The 20,314-nt window shown below is 44.1% G+C and overlaps 2 protein-coding genes across 4 annotated transcripts; both read right to left on the reverse strand.

The window, feature by feature from the left end:
* Positions 1-693: 693 nt before the first annotated feature.
* Positions 694-4,528, reverse strand: trim107 (tripartite motif containing 107). Of its 2 annotated transcripts, none has more exons than XM_080000090.1 (2): positions 4,470-4,528; positions 694-3,239 (listed from the first exon to the last, which is right to left on the reverse strand). In XM_080000090.1, exon 2 carries the CDS (start codon positions 3,232-3,234, stop codon positions 1,786-1,788), a length of 1,449 nt encoding a protein of 482 aa, XP_079856216.1. In that variant the 5' UTR covers positions 3,235-3,239; positions 4,470-4,528; the 3' UTR covers positions 694-1,785. The 2 variants fall into 2 exon arrangements, with proteins under 2 accessions (XP_079856216.1, XP_079856217.1); XM_080000091.1 differs by lacking the exon at positions 4,470-4,528 and adding an exon at positions 3,646-3,698.
* Positions 4,529-5,224: 696 nt separating this feature from the next.
* LOC307231047 (phosphatidate phosphatase LPIN2) lies at positions 5,225-19,230 on the reverse strand. 2 transcript variants are annotated; one of them, XM_080001590.1, is made up of 21 exons: positions 19,171-19,230; positions 19,044-19,072; positions 16,119-16,319; positions 15,927-16,022; positions 15,505-15,764; positions 15,215-15,325; positions 14,296-14,404; positions 13,062-13,869; positions 12,847-12,940; positions 12,522-12,709; positions 11,906-11,999; positions 11,749-11,818; positions 11,489-11,587; positions 11,232-11,290; positions 7,811-7,961; positions 7,519-7,667; positions 7,332-7,418; positions 7,054-7,206; positions 6,821-6,935; positions 6,637-6,740; positions 5,225-6,549 (listed from the first exon to the last, which is right to left on the reverse strand). In XM_080001590.1, exons 3-21 carry the CDS (start codon positions 16,308-16,310, stop codon positions 6,411-6,413), a joined length of 3,078 nt encoding a protein of 1,025 aa, XP_079857716.1. In that variant the 5' UTR covers positions 16,311-16,319; positions 19,044-19,072; positions 19,171-19,230; the 3' UTR covers positions 5,225-6,410. The 2 variants fall into 2 exon arrangements, with proteins under 2 accessions (XP_079857716.1, XP_079857715.1); XM_080001589.1 differs by having other exon boundaries at positions 14,296-14,407.
* Positions 19,231-20,314: the final 1,084 nt, after the last annotated feature.

Here is a 20,314-nt window from a genome sequence, read left to right on the forward strand (position 1 = left end):
CAAAGCGTTGTTTAGAATTGTTCATCAGTCATTTGGCTTCAAAGCAGGATTTTTTACACTTCAAACTATTTATTCTTGTGTGTGGTTTATTTAAAGGTTGTCATTAATCTGTGGAATAAATGAATGAATACCTAATGAAATGCCTGTTGTGAAGTAAATTGGAAACAAAAATTGAATTTGGAAAAACAAAGGAATTAAGAAATAGGAATAGTGTTACCCAAGCCATTCCTATTCCTTAAAAAGAAAGGACCAAATAATTGTATTGTTTTATGTTAAATTATGTATGGCTCAATTTTTCAAGGAGAGCTCCATTGTTTAAAGTCTTAAAGATCAAATTTTTATGATTTGACGATGTCTTAGTGAATTAAAAAAAATGAAATTTAGTTGACAAGTTAGTGGCAAGGAACGGGGCTGGCTTTAACTGGTGTAAGAGAACAATTACCCATAATGGAAAATACAAGCGGTTCCAGCTTGTCTAGGAGATGGTCTAGGAGCCCAATGTCTAGATCATAAATTACCATCAAATATGCACTTAATTCGTGGCTAAATAAGTATGTACAGTTTAAAGTATGTACAGCTAGATTAAAGCTAGAAAAGTGCAGTGTGAAAATCAAATCCAATGGCCACAAAACGTTTCAAACTCCACCAAACAATAAAAGCACACACTGACTGCCTGTTTATTAGATTTGTGCTGAAGCAAAGGCAGTTAGTCTACATCAGGGTCCCAAGCTTGTCCTCCACTCACAAACATCCCCCCAAAGATTACTGTGATACACTGTCATGTGCTTTTACATTTAACTTAAACAATGGTGACAAAAAAATGCTAATTGGACAACAATCTACCAAATCGCATGACTATATACAGTAAGTGCCAGAATTATATTGACTGATTGGTTGATGTACTTTATTATTTCCAATTTTGCTTTAAGAACACACACACCAATCAGCCACAACATTAAAACCACTGACATGTGAAATGAATAACATTGATCATCTGATTCCAATGACACCTGTCAAGGGCTGGGATATATGAGGCAGCAAGTGAACAGTCAGTTGTTGAAGTTGATGTGTTGAAGCATTGAAGGATCTGAGCCACTTTGACAAGGAGCACCTCCAACAAGGAGCATCTCCAAAACCACAGGTCTTGTGGGGTGTTCCTGGTATGCAGTGGTTACTACCTACCAAAAGTGCTCCAAGGAAGGACAACGAAGGCGGTTTTAATGTTGTGGCTGATCAGTATTTATCTATTGCAGACAAATACACTGTGCATGTGCAAAAGGATGACAATACAACAAATGACACAGGATTCTGTCCACTGTTGTCATTTAGCTATCATTAGAACCTTATCTTATTTCAGCTCAAAATTGTTAATTGAAATGTATGACTGAGTTAAATGGCATTGGAAATGAATTGACTATAGCAAACACAGTTACAGTACCACAGTTGAACAGACACACAACTCCATTGTGAGTCTACAGTCGGCAATACACTTTAGATTTGACATGCTGCCTAACTCAATTATTATCAATAAATATCTTTATTTTTAAACAGCATTATAAGGGTATTAAAGTAATTGATAAAGTAAAATAGCGATTAAAAAAAGTCCCTTAAAGTTGAAATATCTTGCCTGAGAAAATATGATGTATCTTTGTGGATGACGATTTCCCCTTTTAGAAGTAATATAACATAGATATAACATGCCAAAGCGTTTTTGTAATTCTTATAAGCCAACATTATCAACACCCACCAGACACATCATAATGAAAATAACAGTTCCATTCCTTATCATTCTAGAATAGTTACTCGACCCTTGGCCTGCCCTGACATCATCCTGTAGGCCAGGTTCACCGGCTCGGTCCAGTTCGCCTTGAAGGTGTAAATGTGAGTCTTCCCGCTGCTGGCGTTGACGTTGTAGAAGCTCAGCCTGTGCGTCCTGAAGCTCAGCCTGATCTCCAGTCTGCGTGACACCGAGGTCTTCTTCAGCGGCACCTCCTGGCTCTGCTCGAAGGCTCTCAGCAGGTTCTCGAACCACATCAGGCACCAGGAGCTGTGGCTACTCTCCAGGGCGCTGGGCAGGCCGCTACGCCCCAGCATCCTGCCGTAGCAGACGCCGATGATCCAGGGGGAGTCCTCCAGCTCCACCCCCCAGCGATGCTCGCCTCCAAAGAAGGTTTGGCTGCTGAGGATCTGAAGGAAGCTGCTGAACCTCTGCGGAGAGGACGGGTAGGCCTGTTTGGTGGCGCTAAAGGTCACTGTTTTCTGGTCTTCGGACAGGACGAGCTTAGGGTGGGCGGTTTCCAGGTCAAACGTCACCTCCGAAGGGTTCAGGATGCTCCGCAGGGAGCGCTGGGTCTCTCCTAATCTGGTCTTAAACTCTGCATTCATTTGATCGATCTTGGATAGAACCTGAGTAAAGTTAAATGTCAATTCATCACTGTCATCCGCCTCCGCTAGAGGCTTGCCGAGAAGTTCGTCGATCCGTGGCTGCAGGTTGTTGAGATCTCCCCTAAACACTACCGGATCCCCTTCACTTAAAAGAGACTCAGCGCTGAGCATGGTCTTCCTCAGCTGCTCGGTCAACTCCAACGCTCCGCTAACCCGCACACGTGTGCTCGCTTCGCCCGGAAGAAGTTTGTCTTCGATCAACTGCCTCACGGTTTGGCTGTAGCTTGGCGACAGATCCCTGATCCCATCCAGCAGCTTCCCCGCTCTCTCTCTCAGCTGGGCGTTCGCAGCGCTCATCTCAGCCTCCCATTCCCTCCTTTTCCTGAGCACGCCGTCCGCCAATTCTAATTTGACCGTCAACTCTGTGACTTGAGACGCTAGTCGGAATTTGGGCTCCTTCATTGGGTTGCGATGGCAGGTTGGTTGAGCAGGTGGAGGCTCTCTCAACACAGTCTGGAGGCCATCTGCACTCTCCTGAATACCAGTCTGACCCGACTCCTGTTGGCTTTGGCCGGACGAGTTGTTATTCCCAGTCGTAGCTCCGTGGTCTTTGACCGCGCCGCATTTGTTAACGCCCCCAGCCGTGGCTGTGGTTCCGTCATACTCCGCCTGGCACTGGGGGCAGGTGTGCTTGTCGAGCCCTGCGGCCATAGTGTGAAGGCAAGCCGTGCAGAAGACATGACCACAAGGCAGGGACACTGGCACGAAGAAGAGCTGTAGACAGATCGGACACGTAGACTCCGGCTGTTCCTTTCCACATAGATTCTCTTCATTCCCTCTCACTGACATGATGGCTGGTTCGAGGGAAAGAAAATTGAACAATTTATCATAAAAATGAAAAGAAATGACTTCCTTCCAGCATCATCAGTTTTTTAAATAAGATGATTGACTTCATTAATCCCCATGGGGCCTCTGCATATAACCCATCCTCCTAGTAGGAGCGGTGGGCTGCATGCAAGAGGAACGACTCGTTCGCTGGGAGTCACTCCAGCAAAGGAGTGTTTTAAATGAGTCTTGTTTTGTTTGTGTCTTTCGCACACTTTACATTTCACCCAAATAACTTTGACTGAATTATTTTTGAGATCCACACTTTGTCAACCTCGTTTTGATTCTCACAGAGTGAAATGTTAAAATATACGTAGCTGCAGGCAGCGATACACTGAGTCCATTTTAGTCGCGTTTGTGATATCAGAGCCGCACCCTGGATGATGATGTCACAAAGCGTGTTACTCCACAAACATCATCTCGCGCCATGGCCTGACTCCGGCGGAGGCTTCCGAACGGTGCCGTGTCGGCGAAGCGCCAACGCTCGGCTACTTCCGGTCAGATTCCCCCGGCTTTCTCCACGGACTCCTGCTCCGTGGGCGGCTCCGTTCGGATGGGATGTCTGCGGCGTCCCGGTTCTAATGAGACCTCAACCCCTGCAGTGGTTGTCCTGTTCCGGAAACTTTTAGCCCCAAAAATTCCCAGAAGAATAAAAATCATGACAATTATAACGGGATAGAACTCCCAATTACGCTTTTATTTTATTTCGGGTTTTTGTTTTTTTACTGAGTGACTCGTCAAGAACCGAAACTGATAAGAGTCGAATTATTATTATGACATTATTATGACATTATTATTATTATACAAATAATGAAAACAATGAAGCTGCCAACCCCATGTGTGCCTTATTATTTGGGAAAGCGCGCAGCACCTGAAGAACAACACGTCTCCGTTTCACTTTCTATTTCCATGGAATTGTGAGCAGCAGGCCGAGCTGTTTGTCTTCAGTGTTTCCAGTGTCTGCGCAAATATCACTTTATACACATTTTATCCTACATTTTGTTTGTGTATATATATATATATATATATATATATATATATAAAAAAACAAATATATTTTTAATTTTACCGCTCAACGCCATGAGCAAAAAACAAACAATCAAACAAAACAAGCAAACAAAACAAACAAAACAAGCAAACAAAGTAAAGATGGATAAAAGATGAGAGATTGGTTCGAGTGTTTGAATAAAAGCAGGTACCTGTTGAGTAAAGAGCTGGAACAGACTTTTCTCTGCGCTTCAATTTCTTCCTGTTCGTAGTGGCAATAAAACGTAGGGGCGTGACGTCATCAAGTCGTGGCGCTTCAAGGGAACGTGCGTAATATATAAAATTATAAATATTAAAAATATTATATATATATATACACACACACATATATATATATTATGAATATGATTATTAATACAATTTATTATAATAACACATTATTTGTGTTACTTTAATAAGGCATCCACTAAGCCCTTATTTATTATTATGTGTACTATATATATATATATATATATATATATATATATATATATAAATATATATATATATATATATATATATATATATTTATATACATACACACACACACACACATACATACATACATACATATTACATTGGTAACATTTTTAAATCTGATTCAATACTACTACTTCAATTGTAATGTGTGGGAGGGATGTGTCCATGAAAATTGTAAATGGAACCTGGAATCTCTTTGCTGTGGGAGTTGCTGCTGCGTCTCTATTGTTTGATAGGATTTTGTTGAGAAAGAACCCGCCGACCCTTTGGGAGACGTGGGCGAAACCTCGACCTCTGAGCAACCATGGTGTCTTTGCAACCACTTCTACAAAGCAAAGCACAACAAACACAGGTGGTGCACAGCCCACACATCCTCTATATGATTTGGCAATTGTGCAGGAAGCTTGGGGAGGGGAAAAAAAACCCACAACAGACCGCGTATGTAGAAACCTTTATATTAAGATAAATTGGTACAAACAGAACACTGTTGTAGTGAGTGGTGATATCATGGTTCCACAGTTACTTTACAGTTGATAAATCCATTGCTTGCAAGGTCATGACATAAAAAAAAAAGATGTTGCTACTTTGGTCTGGCCTATCAGTACATACCAACCACTTCCCATTCACGTATTCTAAAACCATTTGAAAAGCAAGTACAGCAACCATCAGAGGAGGATCTGCGCTCAGGCGTTACTACCTGTCTAGATCCCCTTTAGATATTAACCCTGATACACCACATCCTCATCTTCAACTATCTTACAGAATAAACTGCAGAACTACACTGACTGACACAGCTCATCAACGCTGCAGGGTTTTAAACTTCTGGACAAAGAGAAAGCACTCGACTACAGTGTCAAGTAAGCGCCTAGCTTAGTCATTTCAAATGCTTTCCCAAATAAATCAAATCATCTCATTAATTATTATATGATGTATGTTTGGTTATTACATAAAGCTATCAAGCCACATTCGTATCACCCCCTAGTGACAGTCGGAATTAGAAGCAATTGAACGGAGGACGATATCCATTCATTATTTCTGACCATTGGAAACACTAATTATTTTATAACTCAATCCCAATGCAGCTTCCTCGAAAAGTTAGAGAAAAGTTAGAGAAAAGTTCAGTCAAAGCAAGCCCCCGACAGGCACAATGTTTTTTTCCGTTAACCTTCAAATGGTTTTGGATGTTACCATCGTACTGGTAATCTTCAGTTAAATGCATAATTATGAACGGCTGAGGCACGTCTAACGTGTTGACAAGCAAACACAATACAAACAAACACAAACAGCTACTACTTTGAGGAAGTCAAAGGGAGAACTATCCAGGGTGTGATAACATTTAAAAACAGTCACAGGTGGCGTAAGAGCATTTGACATCAAGTATTGCAAGGTCGACAGTGTTTCATTAAATATATTAATTCATGCATATTGTGAATGAGGCATGAGGTACAAATGCATTTCTTACTTTTCCAGTACATTAGTAGAAAAGGCACTTTAGATAGCAAGGAGTTCAGTCACAAGTTGGTATATATAAAAAAAAAAGTAAAGGCAATACTCAGGCCAAGCTTATTTCTTTTGAAAAGCAGAGGGTGAGACAGAGGGATGGACAGGGAGGGATGTGAACGACAGGTGAGCGTCTAGAGAAGAGCGTCCAGGTCCAGAGGAGGCAGCGGCTCTCTCCAGTAGGAGAAGTGGCTGAACTCGGGGCAGTCGAAGGCCGACGAGGTGAAGAGCACCGGGAAGAAATGCTCCACCAGCTCACTGAGGTGGCTGTACCTAAAACACACAAAACCAAACAAGGGGTTCACGGCAGGCACACGCCATAAACGCAAACAAGCACTTCACATTTGGTCGCACACTTACGAGGATTTATTCCCTTTGGTCTTCTCCTGGATGAGCTCTCCTTTGGGGTTGACGGTGAAGATCCTGGTGTCAGGGACCCCCACCTGTTTGTAGGCGTATGCGTCCTGTGAATCACGGGGAACAGTTAGCCTATTTACAATTCAGCCACTACTTCTTTAAATTCCAACACGGCGGTGTGATTTACGTTGGTCCTGTTGCCGAAAGCGGCATAGAAGGGCTGACGCTGGGGGTTGAACAGGTCCTTGATGTCGGTGAGACAGGCGATCTTGAACACCTCTGGCTTCTTCTCGATCACCTCTCTGCACACAGACAGAATCCCAGCTTATTTATTTCAGGGTGTGCGGTACCGGCCGACGACCGGTACAGGACAACTCCACATTAGCGCCTCGGCGCTTCTTTCAGCGGCGTGCGTGCTACCTGTGCAGGGCCGAGAAGAGGCTGCTGGGAGCCAGCAGCACAGGCCCTTTGGGAAGCACCGTCCCCTTGTCATTGACCCACTGTAGGTAGTCCTTGGTGATGCCGGCCATGCCGATGGCCCGAGCCGAGCAGTACAGGAACTTGTAGCCGTTTCTGCCAGGGGAGAGGTAATGACGGGAACGTGTCAAGTTTTACAAATGGAATAAACTGCTTTGACTTGGGAACGATTTCCACATCCTTTCTAAAGAGTGACGCCTCCGCCTCATATTAGCACCTACTGGTGGATTTTGTGGTAGAGTTTGGCGATGCCGTGATGTGTCCAGTCCTTGCCGAACTGAGGCAGGATATGACCCAGGGCATCAGACCTAGAGCAGACAAAATAACTATATAGTGAGGAGCTTCTAAACGACAACCAAATAAAATGAATTAAAGCTCACGAACGCACACACAGGTGCGAGTCTTTACTTGGTGATGGTTCCGTCTATGTCCGATATGACCACGCGGTCGTCCCAGTTCCACAGGTAGATGGCGGCCTCGCAGCGGCTGGTCCCCTGGAACTGCGTGGTCACGCTGAACACCACCGTGTTGGCACCGTCACGCAGGTTCAAGCGCTCCTGAAACGGGAAGAGAAGGCCAGTAACTGGGCTGATATGTGGGTTGAAATAAACCATTTTCATCCCATTTGTTATTCTGGAGTCACACTTAAACTGGTAGGGTTTAATGTTCTAGAGAGAGAGAGAGAGAGAGACTTCCGTACGATCTGTTCGGAGGTGAGGCGCAGAGACTTGCGGTAGAGCTGACTGATGCACTGGGATGCGCTCAGCGTGTCCGTTGACAGGCTGGACGTCGGAGTGGCTGTCAGGCCGAGCCCCGCCTCCTCGTCGCTGTCCATGTCCTCCAGAGCAGCTCTGTGGACACACGGCACATGGCGACGGCTAGAGGCGTTTTCAGACCAAACGGTTCTGGGGGGCTCCCTGAGGGGAACTGGGAACTGGGGAGGCCCCTGAGAACGAGGTACCTTCAAGGGCTTTTTCTCTGGTGGCATTGGCACTCCAGCAGGAACGCTGAAGTGACGCTGTACTGACGTCAGCTGCGTCACTTCCGCGTTAACGGGGTTCCAGCACGAGTTCCATGTCCCATGTTATATTTAGTCTCTAAACCTTATTTCCACTTATCGGTCCACCGAAACCGGTTTCTAAACAAATTTGAGACGGGTAATACGCAATCCAGTTGCTGAAACTTCAACCATATGAGCTCTTAATATTTTCATAAAGCTTTCTCAGATTTTCGTAAGGCAATGGCACGCGTCGGGACACCACACAGGAATTTTGTTTCATTCAATTAATGCCGGGAAATAAAATCAAATAAATGGCATAAACACATTTACAATAAAACACTATTATTATTGTTTTCTATTTTTTAGTGTTGGGTGGTGTGGTTTAAGCAGCCACACCTGCCTTGGGTCTAGGTCAGCGATTCTCAACCTATAGGCCGCGGGCCACTGGTGGGATGCGAGGGTATTGCAAGTGGGCCGCCAAATCATGGGCAAAACACATAGATTCTAAACCTTCAAAAATGCATCATTACTGATAGATAGGAACTTATGTTAGGGCGTACTAATAGGATAATAAGTTCACTAATTTTGCTATGATGATCTTATTTGCCAGTTGGCCAACATCATAACCGCCACAAAGAATGTGACTCCTCCACCTGGTTTACTATAAACTATGTTAGTTTGCATATGACACCTTTATTATTTGTATTTTTTGGGAGTCCTTGAAATCCCAGGGAGGGGAGCTCCGGCAAAAAAAAAGTTTGAATACCACCGGTTTAGAGTCAGGATTTGAATCGTTCCCTCCAACTTCACTGAGTTCAGAAAGTGGGCTGCTGGGCGGGAAAAATATACTTCAAACGTAACGATAACTGATTTTTTAACGCGCCTCTCAACGCTGATATTGTTTGATTTGTTTCGGAAGTTTGGTTCAGTTTGAAGCCAGTCGACTTCCCAATTTGCTCCCTTATGATTTCAGAAAATATATAAGAAAACTCTCTGGATAATGTTCAATTTGCAAAATGTATGGGGTTTATTGATTACCTTTAATATACAGTGTATTTAAAGCACTAATTTGAACAAAAAAGTCTGAATACCACTGCTCCAGGGGAAAGACGACCTGAGTAGCAGTGGGATGGATTACACAGCAAGGTTCAGGCGACGTGGTCAAATCCCAATTTGAATAAGTCTCAACGTCAACCAAGCTCGAAGCTGAATGTGAGGAATTCAGGGCCAGGGGAAGTTCCTTTATCTAAATGTGGTATGGTGCTGCGTGCACTCGCTTCCTGTTTGTGATTAACCGTCAATACTTTGGTGTTGAATGTATTTTGCACAATCTGATCTCCATGCAAGCTGTGTCAAGCGCACTGCACATATCAAAAGTGTGTTTTGTCGAAACGTGTTTAAAAAAAACAAACAAAAAAAAACCCCAAAAAAACCACATCCAAATATTAACATCACGACAATGCCTTACTTTGATTCAATTTAACCCTTGCATTGCCTTATTGATTCAAACTGCTACATAGTCTATTCATTTTAATGTATGTAGTGATGTGAAGGGTGGATGGATTTGTGTTGCTTTGTAAATTTGCTATAATGTTTTGTCATATCTAATGATAAACCTTTTTTTTTTTAGGGGGTCCGTGGTCTTGTAATGTTGTAACATCGGTGCTTTCACATCTGTTGGTTTTAAACACAACAAAATTGTCTTAATCTGTGACCCAAAAAAAATATAAAATTAAGTAATAAATAAATAAATAAATTGTTAGGGCGTACTACGTCCAAGCTGGACCACGATCGACGTGCGCCTGTACAGTTTTTAACTTGAGGTGATGATCAAAATGGATCGGACAAACGGGACAGTCCCGTCTGTCAAACAAATAAGAAAGGTTTGTAGAAAGTATAGCGCTGAATATTTATCATCGGGATTTTTCGGACAGGCACGGCAGACGAACCGTCACTGCTGTGCGTGGTGTGTTCTGAGATTTTATCAAACTAAGCTCTGAAGCCATGTGAACCGCGCCGTCACCTCCAGACAAAACACCAACAGGACATGTCCAAGCCGCTTGAATTTTTCAATAATAAACTCAAGGAGCGTCAGGGCGAGAAGAATGTCATCGAAACGTCATGTGTGGGCACCGAGAACGCAAATCCCGATCTGCTCCTGTTATCGTTAGTTTTATGTTACGAACGTTACGCGAAAGTTCCATAGATATAAGGTTATTTTTAACCCACCTCTTTTTTTGTTTTACCACTGCTGCACTGTATGTATGAGAATGCATATGATGGTTAAAATATACATCCTCTGAGAACACACTGTTTGGCTCCCGTATCACTTCAGGTCGGATGTGGACCAATCAACGAGCAACAGGTAAAACCCCCACCCCAACACACACAGGAGAGGAGAGGAGCCCTTGTCATGACATGTTTTCCACCTGCCCCGGGCTTGTTCTACCCTGCCCCTCTTACTTTTGTACTTTTCAACCCCATCACCTGTGTCTTTGTGTCGAAGGGCCCTCGAAACGCCAGTTGGGTGACGTGTGGCAGGCGAAGCTGCTACATATTGGTTATACTTTTATTGGGGCCAAGTGTACGTGGGCCGGTCGCCCTCCAGAGCGATGCGACTCGGTTGGGGTGCACTGAGGACAGTCTGTCCCGGTTGACAGTCGGTCCGAGTCCGAGTGATAATGTTTTGGAAGTAAATTGTGTGAAAATAAAGACATGTTTACTTTAAATTAAGTGTAATTTTTGGCTTAGGTTGTTTGTTGTTGTTAATGTTTTACACAGGTTTACAAATATGGCGGTTGCAATGCTGTGTTCGACCAATCACCGTGCACTTAAACATTGAAGGTTCCTCTTGTGCCGGTTAGTTCCTGCCCTGGAGTTGGAGCTAAAAGTCCCGCAAAAAGGCGTTCTAAGAACTACGATTGTTTGTTGTATTTCCTGCAATACGACCGGAAAAGAGGGAAGGGTTCCTCCAAAAGTTCTTAGAACTATGAAAAACTTCCTGCGGCACGAAAACGCCGAATGTACTTCACCTCAAACATTAAAGATTTGTCTTATTTTGGCTTCTGTATACACTTAGTAGAGGTGTTAGTTTGTGGAGTTAAGTCCTGGATCAACCTACTTGATCGTGTAGGGAGCAGAGACCGTCACCTCCTCTTGCTCTTGCTTCGACTCCTTGGACTGCGAAATGTAAAGTAGGAAACATTAAGGCCGACGCCGTGAAGCGCGCTGACAATGAGGAGGAGGATTTAGGCACGGCAGGTGAACGGAATTGAAGCTAAAACAGCAGGGATCCAAGACTAAACACCTCCTGCCCCACAACCTCCCTCGAGGATGCTTTCTAATATCAAATCGCAAAAATAAAGAGGCTCGACTGACTAGTTCCAACTGGTTGATGTCCATGTCTTTTCTCCTCCAGAACCACCAGCGTCCGGACCTTTTGGGCATCTTGTCCTTCACCAGTCGCTCTATAGCGCTCTGTAAAGTAGAAACACAAGACACCCATCCTGTCACCATTCACATCAACTTACTAAGTGCAGACTGTTTTATGTTCTGTGTATGTAAAATCTCGCTGGTTCACAAGATCCACAAATGCAGAATTATTATTAATATGAGAGTTAAGTGCAAATAAATCCCACCTTGGGTAGACTTTTCTGATAGGTCTGCATTGACAGAACCATTGGTGCAGCCACTGCCCAGTTATAATACCTGAGGGGAAAAAAGACAATAAATAATCCAAAAATAACTTGTTGAAATTGTAACACATTTTGAATTCGTCCGATTGCGGGCACTTGCTTGGAGTTGATGCAGATGACGAGGTTTGGATCTTCTATGATTCCCGGATTGTTGACAAAATCCTGGTAGGTCACGATGTGCTCCATGAACTTTTCTGTATCGAGAGAGCAAAGTGTAAAGCTTACAAATGTGTTAAACCTCATTTAGAGAACATCCCCAAAACAACTGGTGCTGGCTATCCCCGTTGCAGATTCTACTTTTAATTCCACTTTTTATTTTATTTTTTTTATTTTGGAAATTCTGTTATAGGTAAAATAGGGTTTTGAAATAAAGACATCTCTGCTTAGATGGAAAAAAAAACAAACATTCATTATATTAATTAAACTTGACAAATTTACTCTCAGTGTAGAAACCTGTAGCTTAATTTTGACAAATTAATGTTGAAAAGATAAATCATTTGGCTTTTCAACTTTGGCTTCAAAATATATTAATGCCATTCAGTCGATACTGTAAAAATATTGAATTTTGTTAACCAGTCCATGTAAACCCCACACACACACACACACACACACACACACACACACACACACACACACACACACACACACACACACACACACACACACACACACACACACACACACACACACACACACACACACACACACACACACACCTTTGCTGATTTGGCTGGTAGCACTCTCGCGTCCACAGAGGGACATGCTGACGTCCATGACGTCCGTGGTGGAGTCAGACAGGTACTCAGTGCCGCTGTCCATGGCACCGCTGCCAACCGACCCGGGCGACTGGGTCCCAGAGTTGGAGCCCTGCTCTGCCCCGGACCGAGATGCTCCCTCCAGCTCACTGTGAGGAGAGCAGAAGGCACAAAACAGTCAAATACAAAAGTCATCTATATTTATTGGGGCAATGTTAAAAAGACAAGTCACATTGAATTGTTGTCTGTTGTCCATATAGAGGGCCTTCTCTTCACAGCTCTTCACCTCTTAGGGAAGTAGAGCGCGGCCACCTCAGGGTCCAGTTTGGTCAGATCGTCCAGGTAGATGTCCGTCGGCCCCAGGTGCTGGCTACGTTTACCTGGGAAGGAATGAGGCAGGAACACAGCTGATCAAAACACAGATGACCAAAATAAGACTTATGCCTACAAAGGCAAGTTCAAAACAAAATGTAAGGACATCGTTGAAAGAGAAGAATTTACCTTTTTTCTTTTCCGGGCAATCTGGTTTGGCGATGGTTTCACAAGTGAAAACAGACTCCTCTGCAACAGTCAGAATCTCTGCCGCTTTGTCGACTGTCTGATTAATCCTAAAGTCCCCGGCACTGACAAGAATGTCATCGCTGAGCTGTTCCAAAGGCCACTGGCTTCCCAATAATTCTGTAGTACTTTGGGCCATCACAGTTACAGAGCTGGCAATGGGTGTGGTGCTTTGCTCTGGATCGTCTGCAATGGGTGTGCAGGCTTTGCCGGTTGCGTTATTCCTGCTAACAGAGCTATCTTTATCGGTCACAGCATCGACAGGCTCAGCATCGGCTGTACCTTCTTTGTTCTTTAAGCAGTTATCGAGTTGAGCAAACCGAGGCGGGCTAGCTGAGTCACCAGAGTGTCTGCGCTCCCCCTGATCCAGCTCAGACGGGGTTACCTCAGAAAAGGCCTTCCCATCATGCAGTGTGTCCAACTGTGGCACTTGTGCAAGCGTCTGGGGCGAGTCCATGCTACCGATTTCCAAAGAAGCAAGAGACTCAGAGAGTCCGTTGGACGTGGAATGGCCAATGTGAGGGCTTCTGTCCAGCACTGGTGTGGGGGTGTGGATGAGATGGGGGCCCAGGTCCAGGGATCGAGTCCTGGGCTGTGGCCTCACCACTGTCACGCTGCCCACTCGGCCACAGTGCACTGGAGGTTGAAAGCCCATGTCGAAGGAGTCCTGTCTCTGAATTGTGCGGAAATGGGAGTTGTCTGAAGGGGGAATGCGCTGCAACTCCACCGATGACCTCTCCGACTGGAACACCTGTCGAAACGGAATCACCGGCAGCATAAGCAGCGTGTCTGTAGGCATCTTCAAGTTAAAGGAAAACTCTTTTTATACGCCAGCCTTAATTTTTCCAATCATTAGGAGTCAATCCAAGTGATTGGCATCAAAATCCCTTAAATTAATCCAGTACTGAGTTTAGCTCATTCATCTCATGGTGATGTCATCAAACATACAGATGATCCATAATCAGTTAAAATTTTAGTATCAAATAACAGCAAATTGTATGTTTGAAGGTATGTTTCCTCAAAAGGTTTCAGACTTCTCAAAACCAAATGTACGTCAATTCAATATTCAAATGCCTTTATTATATTGTTATAATGTGAATTTAAGACAAATTACACATATTTAATGATGCAAAAACTCTGATATTCATCTATAAGATTTGTGCGTGTCCTACCATACCTTGGGGAAACCTCCCCAGTTCCACTGCATCTGAGGTCCAGATGACTCTTGAGGTTTCACTACAAGCTCAGAGTCACTCTTGGGCGAGGAAGAACGACTGTAAAACACACTGCTGGGATGGAAGAGAAGAGAATCAGAGACAGCAACAGAGAAACAGAGAGAAGGACAATAACATCAGCAAATAATAAAAAATAGCAAGACAATGAATGTCTACCATGGCAGGCTGCTGTGGGACTAGACAGCTCCTACAGAAGTACTACATTACATTACTATACGTCATTTAGCAGACAATTTTGTCCAAAGCGACTTACAACTTATGCATACACTGATGGCGGCAGCCATGCAAGGCTCATCGGGAGCAGTTACACATTACACATCAGCATGCCACCAGGAGAAGCAGGGATTGAACCGGCAATCTTCCGATTACTAGACCACCTCGACCTCCTGCCCCCCTACCAGTTTAGGGGGGCAGAAGCTTTACTGAGGTCATTGATGTATTTTTATTTTGCAGTTTAAACAATATAACATACAGACCACAATTATTCCCAGAGTGGAATCACTTCAACAACTCACAATAATAAATACAACAATATTTCAGGGTGACTTTTGCCATCACTCTGACTTCATACTAACTTAATAACAAATACAGCTGCAATGCAATGCAATGCAATGCACATGGTCCAGTTCAGTCGCGAATTACAGCCTTCCCGAGTTCCCGTGAAACGCAGCATCAACATCCTGCTGTCTCTCGTCTCGACCCGGCGCAGATTCTGCGCGGAGCAACCAATACACACCATGGAGTTTAGGGCGCAGCTCACCGCGCTCCATGCGAAAGCACCCCCCAGAGCCACAACCTGACATGTATAACAAATTGGATGATGATGTCTCAAAGCGGGTTACAGCTCCAGACGGGCTTCACCTTTCTGTGGGGGACCACTCTCCATCTGAGTGTGGGTGAACATCTCTGGTCTGCGTGGCCCCTGGCTTCTCACATGACACCTCCTCAGATAGCGAGAAGTACACCGACTTACTGGAATAAACATAAAAGATATATCATTTTGAATTGATGTAATATATGTAATGATACGAGCGGATTCCAATAGGCATGCTCATCCCTTTACTACAGCACAGTATAATTAAAGCAAATTCTTTACAAATAAGAAAACAAAACAAAAGGGTGGCCATGGATTTGTAGGAACAAGGTCTGACCTGGCCTGCATGGGCGTGACAGACTCCTCGTTAGCGGGACTCTCTCGCTCGGCCTGCTCCCGCTCCCTCTCCCTCTCCCTCTCCTCCGATGAGGAGCTGCACTCCTCTCTCAAGTGGGAGTCGGAACGGATGCGCTTGCGCCGTTTGCGTTTCCTGCGGGCGCCTCCGCCAGCACTAGCCGGTCCCTCTGCGCTCTCCTCGGCCCCGTCCAGGAGCTCGATGGGGATCGGGGAGGTGCAGAGGTGAGCTGGGACCCTAGACTGATACACACATTGAAGGGTGTACATGAATTATGGAAGCACATACCAAAATGAAAGACTCATTGTCAATGCAAACACAAGGTGGTCTGAAATAATCTGTGGCCGTAACATGGAGGATATGCAGGTGGGAAGTCACTGGGCTTCAAGTTTCGGTTAATGTACCTCCAGGTCCTCATTTTCCGCCACAAAGAAAGCTTCTCCATTGTCTCCTAGTTTCATGTGCAGGTGAACTGGCTCTCCATTTATCGCTATGTCCACCTAAACACATTGGACAATGTTCAACAAGGGGCTGTGAGAAGAAGATTACCGTAAGCAAGAAGATCACGGTGAGAAAGAGAGACTGAGGAGACCCACCACTTTCTCCTTGGAGTGCAGCACACCCAGTTTTCCAAAGCGGACATGAAAAGGGGAGCACTGTAGAGACCCATTGGGCTGGCGCACTACGATGACATCAATTCCCCCAGTGAGTGTGGCAGGGTTAAGGCCACGGTACAGCTCCTTGACTGTCACGAACACCGTCTCCGCCAGCTGGCCCACAATGTTCATGGTCTGAGACTGAAAATAGCAAATAAAGATAAGATTAGGTCAATCATTTCTATCAGCTAAGGTCTAATTCATTTCTAGGGTCCACAATGTTAAATATCCAAATAAACGATAGCTGTGTTATTTCAACATCCATGTAATCTTACGTCAACAGCATACGATGTTAACATATCCTACTTCCTTACTTAGTTGTAGAGCTATTCCAATATATTGAGATTTTAAAGTTGTTGGCTGGCGCCACCAGAGTTTTCTCACAGCCAGAAAGCGCCTCTTGACAAACTGTAAACTTAGATACGTCTTCTGTTTTGCTCAAGTTGAACTGACCTTTGGAATCAGGGCTCGATGAGTAATGGAATGAATGAGACATGCTGTCAAGGTCCATCAAAGATCAAAAGAAGCAAGTGAAGTCATTTCCTTTGTCGGACCAACGGCTCTCAAAGCCAAAGCATCTGTGCAATCATCCCCCTCATGCTAAATAAATCACACAAATCCTCTGTACCACTTTTATCAGTAAGAGCTTTGCTATCTAATTTTCTTGCCCAGTCATTTCAATGAAATGGAAAGGTAGACGGGGCAGAAGGTTCTCCATTAGATATATAACACCTTGTGAACAACCCCATATGAATAGTGTGTCAACCTGTCAGGGAACAAAATGAACACAAATACTAAATTCGGTAAACTTTCCAATTTCTGAAGCAAACATGTTTTTTCAACAAGCTTCAGCACCTCCCGCCAATGAGTCAGAAATCAGACATTGTATTAGACTTGTGGTAACCAAACACTCCATCACCATCGCCTCCATGTGCACCTCCATCGCCTTGAAAGCCCTTTGAAATATGTCTTTGTGTAATTCAGATACATCTAGACCACTTACTGTCTATTTATGTAGTCCGTTTTTAGATTGTGAATCTTGTCATGTTGTCAACATCTTCCTCGATGTTGGTGAGATGCCCATCAGCCCATGTAAAATACTTAGTAGCCTTTCCCTACATTACAAGATTGTTGATTACAAGACAGCCGTCCTTGGGAAAGCAAATGTATTCTTTATATCATAGACAGAACCCCGCACTAGAACAGCTGTTATCTTTCTTACTGCTCTATTCTCATCACTGAAAAAGCAATTCCAGTCAGTCCCACATGGAAGTAACCTTGGCCTCAGACCGTGAAGCCTGAAGTACGACATCTGTCCACAACAACAATAAAACAATAAGTCTTACATGACCAATGTCTTACCCAGAGCGAGGGATGCAGGTGCTGCTTCCCAACCAGGCCTCGTTCCCTTGCGCCTCTTTCGGCCATAAGATGCCTCAATCTCCTTCATCCCCGAGAATGCTTGGCTGTTTGATTAGGCTTAGGCTGCCTAGACCCCCATGATTCCCTTGGTCTGGATGTTGTGTCACATTTTGTCACACATGACAACTAGGGATTGCTGTACCTTATTGAACTTTAATCTCTACTACAAAATGAGCTTAAGTAGTCTTTCCATTTGATGAGTAGTCATCAATGTTGGCAGGACAGTCTAGTCCACAGAGCTTGACGGCAAAACCGATTTCTATGAGAGAGAGCCAGTATATTCACTTATACATTAACGTTCCCTCTATCACTCACGCGATCACAAGCCTACACTCCGAATACACACCACTTTTCTCACACACTCACCAAATTCACGCATCCCCACTCTCACTGCACATGACAGCCAGAACAGCAGTTTCTGAAAGGCTCGGACATTCTATTCACATACGCTTGGAACAAACACACACACAACTGATCGCCAGACACATTCTGGGCTCGACCACAGCACTCTGGATACTGAAAAATTAGGGTGTCTCCAGTAGTCATATCAACACTACTAAAGCTATTAAATCATTACCAATTTTAGATAACTATATAACAACATTGCAGTTTTCAATGGATCTCAATACTAACGCTGCCTGTGGGTGAAGACAGCATCAAAAGGTGAGCCTTAGTTGAGAATTGATTGTGGCTTCCTGATAATATAGAAGGCCACTGAGTTCCCGCCGCTAGTCATCATAACAGTCAAAGCCCAACCCAGAATATTGAAGATCAGAATGACCATTACCCTGCCAGGCTATCGAGGAAATGTGATCTATACTGTGCAGGGCCACTGGTAAGGCCTCGCTTCCATAGCATCTGCATAGTGAATCCTGCATCTCCCCCCGGGGAATAATAAGAGTGTTATCTCATCTAATAAGTAGATTCCAACAGTACATTCCCAGGTACTTTGGGTGGTTATGTAGGAATTGAAAGTGGTGCCTTTATTATCCTAGCCTACTCTCGTCACGTTCTCGCTTGGTGAAATGGGAAGCTGACCCACCCTCCTTTACTTGGGTTTGTTTTTTTTCTGAGTAACGAATGTGCAATGACGGCACCGCTTTCCCAATTCCTGAAGCAGGCTGGAGTGGCTTTTGCAATGATTAACCTAACCTCCGGGTCAAAGGAGGCCCAATCAGAATATGAGTTGACCTTGCCTCGAATTACATAAATATAAATCATAGTGTGCTTTTTTGGGGATTTAATCCGGCCAAATGGCATCCATTAGTGATAATAAGTCGGCGTCAGCCAAACTGTCGCTGTGAGAGAACTCGGCCCATTTGTTGACGTTTGGTTGGAAAAAGAATGCTCCATATAACCGTTGTGTATATGCTCTGTTACACAGTGGATGCAGTCCGTGTGAGACATTGTTTTTCGTGGTAATCCGTGCGACGTGGAAACTACCTCGAGCGGCTGCAGTCCAAGTGTTTTAGCTGCAACAGAAAGGACCTTAATAAATACATATAATAAATACATATACCAATAAATAGTGACGACATCAGTAAAGCCAACATTAACAAGGGCTGATTACGTTGAGTGGATGTGCTCCGTTGAGCTGCCAGGAAGTTCTGTGCTCCAGTTTCGACGTGGGTCGAACTACTTTTTGGGGGGAAAAAATAAATAAATAAATAAAATAAAAGTTACTCGAACAATCACGACGACACCCTCCGCGCAGGTAAGTGAGATGGCAGAAAGTTGATTCGCGGCACCGTCGGGTCCTCACCTCTGCCCGCGGAGCTTCTCCCTCCGGCGGCTCCTCGAGTCGCGGCTGAAGTCGGGACGCTTCCTCGTTCGCCGCGCACGCGCAGAACCTTGACTCTGACGTCGGGTGAGGGGGGCGCTCGCCGGGGGAGCCAATCAGCGACCGGAGCGGCGCGAAAGGTCCCGCCCCCCCGTGTCTGTTTTGTAAATACGGCGCAGCGTGTCGACCCGCCGAACAATAATATACATTATAATATACATAGTAATACACATAATAATATACGTAATAATGTATAACGTACAAATCTGCATATTTCAACATATTGCACCCTATTGCAAATATGTATGTACGTCACTGGAAGAAATCGCACAGTGTGATTATACAGATCACGCTGTGATTTTGGTATAATTGTTTCGCCTGTTATACATAAACGGGTTTATTTTTACTGATGCAGGTAATAAAATGTATTTTACGCTATGGTTCACTATGTTTGCGCAGCCTTTGGGGTTGCCATTTTTTTATTTTTTTATATATATATAATTTCACTGCATCGTACTTGTACTTGTACAGGTAAAGGATCTTGACATCTTGTATTTACTTCACTCCTACAGTACATTTTTTCCAGTTTTTGCGTTTTCAAGATTCTTTTTTTGTCACATGCGATCATACATATACGGTGCAGTGGCGTTATAAAAGGGCAACTCCAAAGGTTGCGCAAAACAAAGCAGGAGGAGTTATAAAAGATAATAATACATATAGCATCATCCTACAGATAGGTATCCTCCTTGCAAATAATCGATTTGCACAAAATGCACATTGTGCTTGATTCACAAAAATATCATTGCATTTCAAGGTGATCAACGTAAAGCTTCTTCGTCGAGATGAATGTTGCTGTTTTGGACATTTTTGAAGAATAATGGCAACAAATATATCACGTAAATGTGTGTTTTGTCCAGCAGGTGGCGCACCTTCA

The sequence above is a fragment of the Zeus faber genome (genome assembly GCF_960531495.2).
Source record: "Zeus faber genome assembly, chromosome: 5".
Classification (NCBI taxonomy): domain Eukaryota; kingdom Metazoa; phylum Chordata; class Actinopteri; order Zeiformes; family Zeidae; genus Zeus; species Zeus faber.